Below are 10,379 nucleotides of genomic sequence, written 5' to 3'. Positions count from 1 at the left end.
TATTCAGAGTCCATAATTAAGTCCTACAGAGAACATCATACAAATTTGTGATACATGAAACAAGCCGGAAGCCTTCAGTTCCCATACATGTAAATCAGCCTGTCGATCCCTTGACGACCAAAAACAAGAAAAAAAAAGAAAAGTACCGGGTGGCTTGGTTGGTTTGATGTTTTTGTTCATTCTTTTCTCTTTTTTTTCCTTCTTGAGAGAGAGAGAGACAGAGAGTTATACAAAATGGACCATACCGTATAAGTACCCATTGCTCTTTCATTTGTGCTGGGGGAAAAAAAAAAGAAAACACACGCAAAGACGTCAAGTCTACGGTTCTAGGATAGATAGTAAAGAGGACCCCAACCAGCGAACCCAGTGGATGAAGAAGCAAACGGCATCAGTGCACGAAACAGAGGAAAGCCCGTAGCCACAAGGAACATTAAAAGTTATCGAAGCAAAGCCGATAGAAGAAATTGTCATAGTAGTCATAGTAGTAGAAGCACTAGAAAATAAAAAAGGAGAAAGTTCAATAATATTCTTTCTTTTTTAAAAATTAGGCTCTCACCATCATGCACTTGAGAAGCAACACAAGAACCACACCTAGGATACTTTTTTTTTCTCTTTACTATACTTTAGTGCCTGACACACGTGATTGCAGAAGAAGTCTAGAGAGTTACAGAAACAGTAGAAGAGGAAAGACAGACGGCTGCTTCACTGTTTCACATCTCCCGAGATTGTGGTGGAGGGAGGGAGGGAGGGAGGGAGGGAAGAAAACGGGTGAAGACAGATGTAACATTGTGTGGGGAGGGATGTTCTAGAAACACCCTTGCTACAGTATAGTCCAAAAGTACCTTCCCTCAGGGAGGTGAGGACAGAGATGCCTGATCGTTCTGGAAGCTTGAAGCAAAAATTGGCTGGGCGCACAGTACTGATTGGCCAGCGCCCCAAACCTTTTCCCATCCCTGATTCCCGGGCAATCTGGTACTTAAAATTTAATAATAAGGTGAAAAATGACCAGAGAAACACATGAACGTTCACCAGGCCCTTTTGTGGATGACCTTTCTGAAGCATCGGAGAAGGGCGAGTGATAAACTGGGCCAGTGGATGGATCACGAGCACATGTCAGTCATTTCAGCTGTGGTGCGAGGAGGAAGCCAGACTGACCCCCTTCCCAGCTAAAGGACATGCTCTGAAACCACATCTGTCTTCACCCGGAGACAGTGAGAATGAGAGAGAAAGGAACAATAAGTTATCCGGTAAAAAGTAAGAACAGGGCTGTTTTCGTCCCAGACTCCCTCATCATTCATTCTTGTGAGCCGACAAATCCTCGCTGCCGCCTCTACTCAGCCTTCCTCTTTGCACCTGGGATTTTTGCTTGGATCCTACAAGTGATAAATGGAATTACAAGCAGGGAAAAAAAATATAATAATTACACATGCTATCACCCAAGCTGTTCCATGACACTGATTTATTTCCTTCCCTAGAAAGTGACTTCTTTTTTTATCGCTTCTTTCCGTCAAGAATACTAAGGGCCAAGATAGACGTCACAGCAACCGCGGTGGCTGCTGTCACATCTGGTTTGGCCCTCTGGTCTGAACGTTGCCCGTCACGTGAGAAAAAGCACAGCCTTGCCTCGTTTCAAAACCTGAACACCTCCCCCAAACTAGTTACCCCCTGAGCTGAGAGGTAGGGAAGGCTGAAGAGGCTTGAAGCAGGAGCTGTAGTGGCGGATCGTGCCAGGAACAAAATCTGCAAAGCCTCTGACAAACTATCCCATCTGTCTGAAGACATGACTTCTACTGAATCAGACCCTTGGTCCATCAAAGTCAGTATTGTCTACTCAGACAGCTGCTCTCCAACAGTGGGAGGGCTTCTAGTGTCCTGGCCCCATCGGTGGACCTCCTGACGGCACCTGGTATTTTTGGCCACTGTGTGACAGAGTGTTGGACGGGATGGGCCATTGGCCTGATCCAACACTGGCTTCTCTTAGGTTCTTATGTCTCAGGCAGAGGTCTTTCATATCACCTACTGCCAGATCTCTTCACTGGAGATGCCGGGGATTGAACCTGAGACCTTCTGTATGCCAAGCAGATGCTCTGCCACTGAGCCACAGCCCCTCCCTGACCCACAAATGACCGTGAGGAAGATCTCAGATCTCTGTTCTTCTACAGAAGGTACGCTACCCCTTCCCCAATACAGTTTCACAGAGGGATCTGAATTCATTTAGCATACCTCCGGGAGAGCATTGACACTCTTCACAGAACAATCTGCTGGTGGTCTCCAGCCCTAGAGAAATCTGGCTGTCCTCAACCAGGGTCAAGGCCTTCTTGGCCCTGGCCCGGTGGAACTCTCTGTCAAATAACATCAGGGCCCTGCAGGATCTCATGCAGGGGTCATTTCCTGCAGGAGCACACAGGAGTGGAGCCCCGGCAGTAAAGAGCCCAGGGGGTGGGCACATGCAACAAGCCCCGTCCCTTGCTCCCAGCAGCCCTCAGTCAGAGCAAGAAGCAGCCAGGTAAGTTGCAGAGCCCTGCCTGCCCGCCCCCCCGGTCCAAAACAGTCCAGTGGCACCTTTAAGACCAGGTTTTATTCAGGTACAAGCTCTCCCTCCTCTGCGAGGACAGATCTACACTCCCCCCCCCCAATAGCTAGCAATCCAAAACAGTCCAGTGGAGCCTGAGCGGTGGGTGTTGCCTTCTGACACACGTCTGGTGATGCCAGGGGGTGTGGCATATGCAAATAAATTATGCTAATGAGCTCCTGCACCTCTTTTTCTACTAAATGACCCCTGATCTCATACAATTCTGCAGGGCCTGTAAGGCAGAGATGTTCTGCCAGGCGTTTAGTTGAGGGCAGCGACGGCTTGCATCTTGGCTGGCACCCTACCTGGATCCCAGTCCTTTGAAGGGTCTACTCCCCCACCCCAGTGCCCATAAAGTACCCACAGGCCAGAAATGGGAGGGAACTATAAAACTTCTTCACTTGACCTTAATGTATGAATTACATGTTTTGATAATGGTTTTTATTGTTTTCAAATCTACATCACCTAGAGCCCCACAATCATGGGGATTAGGCAATTCAAAAATGTAAATAAATAAATAAAATGAAGGCTATTGCAATGCCAGGCCCAACTCTTCTCTCGCCTCCCCGCATGGCCCCGATCCAAGCTGGGGCAGCATTGTGCTAGCAGTTTACCTCCTAAAGGCAAACAGGGATCCATCATTTTTGTCAGTTTTTGCTCTCACCAATGATGTTGGTTGTGTGAAAAGCAGCCAGGCTCTGCCTGTTTGGAAACCCCAGTGGCTCCTTTCAAGAAGCTGCCCTGATATGCAGAGAACGTGAGGGAGGTTTGTCACGGTGGCTCAGTCACTCCTGGGTTTTCTCTGCTCTGCCAGGAAGAGAGTGCCTCGATGTGTGAGATGCAGAGGACTAGCTCCTTGTTAAGAATGTAAGAGAAGCCATGTTGGATCAGGCCAGTGGCTCCCTTTCTCCCTTTCTCACAATACAAGAACTCGTGGGCACTCCATGAAACTGCAGAGCGGTCGGGTTAGAACGGATAAAAGGAAGTACTTCTTCACCCAAAGAGTGATTAACACATGGAATTCACTGCCACAGGAAGTGGTGGGTGCTACAAGCATGGACGGCTTCAAAAGGGAATTAGATAAGCATATGGAGCAGAGGTCCATCAGTGGCTATTAGCCACAAGGTATAGCTAGGGGCTCTGGGGCAAGTGATGCTTTTTCTTTTTGGTGCTTGGGGGGGGGGTCAACAGTGGGAGGGCTTCTAATGTCCTGGCCCCACTGGTGGACCTCCTGATGGCACTGGTATTTCTGGCCACTGTGTGACACAGAGTGTTGGACTGGATGGGCCTTTGGCCTGATCCAACATTGGCGTCTCTTATGTTCTTATGTTCTTATGTTCTCCTCCAGTCCAACACTCTGTGTCACACAGTGGCCAAAACCCAGGGGCCATCAGGAGGTCCACCAGCGGGGCCGGAACTCCAGAAGCCCTCCCACTGTTGCCCCCCAAGCACCAAGAATACAGAGCATCACTGCCCCAGACATAAGAACATAAGAAAAGCAATTTTGGATCAGGACAATGGCCCCTTCATTCCAACACTCCATGTCACACAGTGGCCAAAACCCAGGGGCCATCAGGAGGTTGGCCAGTGGGTCCAGAACTCCAGAAGCCCTCCCACTGTGGGCCCCCAAGCACCACAAATACAGAGCATCACTGCCCCAGACATAAAAACATAAGAGAAGCCATGTTGGATCAGGCCAATGGCCCCTCCATTCCAGCACTCCGTGTCACACAGTGCCCAAAACCCAGGTGCCATCAGGAGGTCCACCAGTTTGGCCAAAACTCCAGACCCCCACAAGCACCAAGAATACAGAGCATCACTGCCCCAGACATAGGAAAATGAGAGAAGCCATGTTGGATCAAAGGCTCCTAAGTAAGCTTGGGGGGGTCAACAGTGGGAGGGCTTCTAATGTCATGGCCCCACTGGTGGACCTCCTGATGGCACTGGTATTTCTGGCCACTGTGTGATACAGAGTGTTGGACTGGCTGGGCCATTGGCCTGATCCAACATTGGCATCTCTTATGTTCTCATGTTCTTATGGATCAGGCCAGTGGACCCTCCATTCCAACACTCCGTGTCACACAGAGGCCAAAACCCAGGGGCCATCAGGAGGTCCACCAGTTTGGCCAAAACTCCACACCCCCAAAAGCACCAAGAATACAGAGCATCACTGCCCCAGACATAGGAAAATGAGAGAAGCCATGTTGGATCAAAGGCTCCTAAGTAAGCTTGGGGGGGGGGTCAACAGTGGGAGGGCTTCTAATGTCCTGGCCCCACTGCTGGACCTCCTGATGGCACTGGTATTTCTGGCCACTGTGTGACACAGAGTGTTGGACTGGATGGGCCTTTGGCCTGATCCAACATTGGCATCTCTTATGTTCTTATGTTCTTATGGATCAGGCCAGTGGCCCCTCCATTCCAACACTCCGTGTCACACAGAGGCCAAAACCCAGGTGCCATCAGGAGGTCCACCAGCAGGGCCAGAGGCTGGAGGCATGGCAGGAGGTGTGATAGGAGGCGTTAACAGGCATAGCCTAGACCAGTAGCCTCCTGGACCCTTGCCACTACCACCTGGGCTTGGATTCAGCTCCCCATGGAACTGCAAGAGCTCAGTTTATTCCCCGATGGCATCATTCAGCTGGTGTGACGGAATATCCTCAAACAAGCCCTGCTAAACCAGCTCCCCCCCCCCCTTCCCGGAAGGTAATGATATTGTTACGATTACAACAAAAAAATCTTCTTGTAAAGCGCTTTGAACACTGAAAGCACTATATAAGTGCTCAGTATATCATTTAACTGTGCCGAGCTTGGTAATGGGCAGGTTGCCACTGGTTAGCGACCAGCGGGAGAGGGAAAGGAGCCAGTACGTGGGGGAAAGAATCGCTGTGCCAATGGCACAACACTGCTTCTGGTGCAAAACAGAAGTGACGTCACTGTGTCACCGTGAGGCTCCAGGATCTCCGCACAAATGTTGAGGGGATCCTAGAGCATCACACTGATGCGGTGATGTCACTTCCGGTTTGGCACCAGAGGTGACATTCCCTTTCTAATTTTTCCTCTGCCACCCTGTCGAACAGCTGTGGGGACGGCAGCCAGGGGGCGGGGAGGTCTCCTGCAACCGCTGGAGACTTGGCAATCCTAGGCAGGGGTCCATACTGCAGGCTGCACTGGAAAATGCAGCTTTCCTTATGCAGTTCCGCAGGGCCTGCAAGACGGAGCTCTTCCGCCAGGCCTTTGAGTAGGAGCCGCCGCCCCATTATACCACCACTGTCAATGTATCTTAAAGGATGCAGCGACGAGGCCCGAGGAAGAACCGGGAAACAGTAGAAGATCTGATGCCGTCGTCATTGGACACGTACATCAGGGGAGTACCATCTGGAACTGTGGAGTTACCATCTTGGATTTAGGACATTAGTAACGGATTGAGTAGTGTGGTTTTAATGCTGGATGTTTTATTATGTTTTTATATGTTTCATATATGGCATGGCTAATGGCCTGCCCTTGTTAGCCGCCCTGAGCCCACTGGGGAGGGCGGAATACAAATATGAAAAATAAATAAATAAATAAATACATAAATAAAACCCCGAAGGGGCGTTGGATGCCTCCAGAATGGCCTCAGCCCCTCCAAGGAAGTTTTTTCTTAGACTCACTTTGCCACAACGGTATTTACGTGGGTCCTCACGAGCCCCAAGTACTGGTCAATCTGTGCCTGGGGGGGAGAAAAGGGGGGGGAATGAAATTAGATAAATCAGATTAGTAGAAGAGTTCACAGGGGCAGCTCACAGAACTGATGCACCTCTGGCTATGTTCCCTAAACCAGGGGTGTCAAATATGTGGCCCGGGGGCCGGATCAGGCCCCCGGAGGGCTTCCATCAGGCCTGCAGTGGAACTGGCCATCTCCTGCTTCCAGTTCTGCTGCTGCTGCATCATAGCTTGCTTCGCCAGACTAAATTAATCGCTCACCCATTTCGTGTTTTAACCTGGGTCCTAGACTCAGAACTCTGAGCATGGGATTTCTGTGGCGAATGTCAATATATCAAAAGTAGGTTTGCAGCTGACAGAGCTAATGTTTTAAGCGTGTTCTTATTTTAAGTAAAAAAAACCCCACCCTTTGTGTTTGTGTCTTTTAAAAAGTTTATATCTCCGTTTTATGACACGCATGGCCCGGCCCAACAAGGTCTCATTTCTGTCAGATCCGGCCCTCATAGCAAATGAGTTCGCCACCCCTGCCCTAAACCAGTGATACTCACTCCATGGCTCACGGACAGCCATGTACACAATTACTAGTAACCAAAAGTACCATGCTGACGGCCATCCCTTGTATGAGGCCTGCAACTCATATTGTTTCCAGCAGTTCCTAGAGCTACCTTACGTCACTTCCGGCTCATTTGTTTTTACTGGAAGTGATATGAGCACAGCATGCAACGCTGCAGGGTGTTTAAAATATTTTCCCTGCTGCTGCACAGAGTGGTAGTGTGCAATGGGAGCGGGGGGGGGATCCCCCACCCGGAACAGGGGGATGGGACCCCGACTTCCAAGCCACACCACAGCTTAGGTTACTAACGACGCCTGCAGTCAATCACAGCATTCCTAAGTGCTATAAAAGGCCCAGCCATTACTCAAATACAACAGCTCCTACTCAAAAGCCTGGCGGAAGAGCTCCGTCTTACAGGCCCTGTGGGACCTTGAGCAGTTCCGCAGGGCCTGTAAGACGGAGCTCAAACTAACCAAAACCTTCTAATGCTGGTATAGCCTCTAGCAAATCAACCTGCTAGGTTCTGAATAAATATAGTATCTAAACTAGGAAGAACTTAGAATTACAGAAGATTGGATAGGCCGTCGCCACTGGATATGTATGCTGAGAATACTAGCTCGAGTCGTGGGGATACCATCTTGGATCTAGGACACTAGTAATTGGATAGAGCACTTTAGTCTTAGTAGTGATGTTTTTATTATGCTTTTATATGTTTTTACTTATGGCAAGACTAATGATCTGGCCTCTGTTAGCTGCCCTGAGCCCACTGGGGAGGGCGAGATATAAGTGCAAAGATAAATAAATAAATAAATAAGAGGGCACGGCATTGTTGATATCTCTTTGACACACTTTGCACAATAGAAGAGGAAGAAGAAGAGACTGGATTTATACCCTGCCCTTCACTACCCAAAGGAGTCTCAGAGTGGCTCACAAACTCCTTTCCCTTCCCCACAACAAACACCCTGTGAGGTAAAAGAAGAAGAGGAGACTGGATTTATACCCTGCCCTTCACTACCCAAAGGAGTCTCAGAGCGGCTGACAAACTCCTTTCCCTTCCCCTCCCCACAACAGACACCCTGTGAGGTAGGTGGGGCTGAGAGAGCTCTTGACAGAAACGGCTCTTTTTTTCAAGAACAGCTCTAAGAGAACTGTGGCTTGCCCAAGGTCATCCAGCCAGGTGCAAGTGGAGGAGTGGAGAATCAAACCCGGTTCTCCCAGATTAGAGTCCGCGCACTTAACCACCACACCAAACTGGCTCTTGGCACAAACGGTCAAGGGAAAAAACAAACGTCGCTGAGCATATTTCTAATGCTGCTCTGCTAGGAACTCTTACAGGGGGATGCCAGCTCAGGACACAAATGCCAAACAGGTGCTTCTCACACACCCCTTACATTTGCCTACTGTGTGTATTGCCTCAGTAAACCCTTCACCCCTCTTCAGTAGCGAAAAGTAAGCATGCACAGTGCAGACAGACCGACCCCTCTTGTGGATATGTTGGCAGTGTATCATCACTATGCTCTCAGCATGATGTAATCCTGGTTGCTTATTATCATTATTACTATTCCATAGCATTGCGTGTCGTATAGCCAAGAGATCCTAAGATTGTCTGGCAGACACAAGTTCTAGCTCTCTTAGCGTCGCGCACCACTAGATGGCGAGCTAGACTTGCTTTTAAGGCAAGAGACGTTTCAGACATTTCAGACACCTTATGACCTCTAAAACGTCATAACAGCCTGGCCCTTGATCGGGTCTTGCAAACTGTGGGCTTTCTTGACTGAGTCAATCCTCAATATTATTGGCTGTAATGTAATACCAATTAAGTGCTGTCTGGCTGCAACTGACTTACGGCAACCCCTCGCAGAGTTTTCAAGGCAAGAGAGGAAGCAGAGGTGGTTTGCCGTTGCCTTTCTCCGCATAGTTCCCCTGGGCTTCCTTGGTGGTCTCCCATCATGGAATCATAGAGTTGGAAGGGGCCATACAGGCCATCTCGTCCAACCCCCTGCCCAATGCAGGACCAGCCTAAAGCATCTCTGACAAATATTCGTCCAGCCTCTTCTTGACAGCTGCCAGCGAAGGGGAGCTAGCCACCTCCCTGGGCAGCTGATTCCACCTTTGAACCACTCTGACCCTGAAAACGTTTTTCCTAATATCCAGCCGATACCCTTTCTGCAAGTGATTTAAACCCGTGGCTTTGGGTCCTCTCCTCTGCTGCCCACTGGAACAGCTCCTTGCCCTCCTCCAAAGGACAGCCTTTCAGATATTTAAAGAGAGCCATCATGTCCCCCCCCTCAGTCTCCTCTTCTCCAAACTAAACATTCCCGGGGCCCTCAGCCTTTCCTCGTAGGGCTCAGTCTCCAGACCCCTGATCACCCTCGTCGCTCTCTTCTGCACCCTCTCGGTTTTGCCCACATCCTTTTTGAAGGGAGGCCTCCAGAGCTGCACACAGGACTCCAGGTGCGGCCTGACCAAGACAGTGTACAGAGGGGCTATGTCCTCCTGCGATTTCGATGCGCTGTACTGACCCCAGCCAACCCTGCTTAGCTTCCCAGCTCTGGCAAGCTCAGGCCAAGGTGGATTGTTTAGAGTGTTATCAACAGCGATGCAACGGGCTTTCAGACGTACCTGGTACTTGTCATATACGACAGGTAGAGTGAACATTGAGACCACGGCTAGAGGGGAAGCAAAAGAAAGAGTGTTTACCAGGGGTCATTTCCTGCAGGAGCGCACAGGAGTGGAGCTCCAGCAGTAAAGAGCCCAGGGGGCGGGCACATGCAACAAGCCCCACCCCCTGCTCCCAGCAGCCCTCAGTCAGAGCAAGAAGCAGCCAGGTAAGTTGCAGAGCCCCCCCACCCCCCAGGTCCAAAACAGTCCAGTGGCACCTTTAAGACAAAGTTTTATTCAGGTACAAGCTCTCCCTCCTCTGCGAGGACAGATCTGCATGGTCCCCCCCCCAATAGCTAGCAATCATAAACAGTCCAGTGGGGCCTGAACGGTGGGTGTTGCCTTCTGACACACTTCCGGTGATGTCAGGGGTTGTGGCATATGCAAATGTTATGCTAATGAGCTATGCTAATGAGCTCCTGCACCTCTTTTTCTACGAAATGACCCCTGGTGTTAACCATACACCCCCAACCATACACACGCAATGCAAATTGTGATCCGCTCCCAAGGAAAGTGTAAAATCGAGGGTGACTTAAGGGTGATGAAGAGGTGATTGGGGAATTCTTGGAGTCACGGGGAGTGCTGCTGTGCTCTCCGTCATACTTGTTTGCACACGATTCGAGCAGGGATTTCCTGCCTCCTTCCTTCCCAAAGCAGCGCATGGATCTCCCCAAAACGCTGCTCCTGGGAAAAAGAGGACCCTGAGGCAGGGCCGGTTCCAGGTTTTGGGAAACTGTGGGCAGACAATGCCCAGCCACATCTGGCCGCCACTGGGACCCTCCTTCTGCTCTCCTTGCCACCTCCACATCTGCATGCCCCCCACCCGCCTGTGCATCCTTCCCTCCCTTGCAAGCCTTCCTGCCATCCAGGCTCGGTCGCCTTCGCCACCTG

The 10,379-nt window shown here is 50.2% G+C and overlaps 1 protein-coding gene across 2 annotated transcripts in view; it reads right to left on the bottom strand.

Annotated features, from left to right (window-relative positions):
- Nucleotides 1–736: 736 nt before the first annotated feature.
- RTN1 (reticulon 1) overlaps nt 737–10,379 on the bottom strand; it is a 91,080-nt gene continuing 81,437 nt past the window's right edge. The window contains exons 5-7 of one of the 2 annotated variants that reach the window (XM_015423082.1): nt 9,450–9,496; nt 6,223–6,281; nt 737–1,373 (exon numbers count right to left, since the gene is read on the bottom strand). In XM_015423082.1, coding sequence (XP_015278568.1) covers nt 1,331–1,373; nt 6,223–6,281; nt 9,450–9,496 — 149 coding nt within the window. In that variant the 3' untranslated portion in view covers nt 737–1,330. Of the gene's footprint in view, nt 1,374–6,218; nt 6,282–9,449; nt 9,497–10,379 lie in introns of those variants that run through there. The other variant, XM_015423081.1, reaches the window with a different exon arrangement.

The sequence above is a fragment of the Gekko japonicus genome, unplaced genomic scaffold, assembly GCF_001447785.1.
Source record: "Gekko japonicus isolate JY-2015 unplaced genomic scaffold, Gekko_japonicus_V1.1 scaffold345, whole genome shotgun sequence".
NCBI classification, from domain to species: domain Eukaryota; kingdom Metazoa; phylum Chordata; class Lepidosauria; order Squamata; family Gekkonidae; genus Gekko; species Gekko japonicus.
Note: the sequence above shows the minus strand (reverse complement) of the source record. Positions and strands in the feature narration are given on the sequence as shown.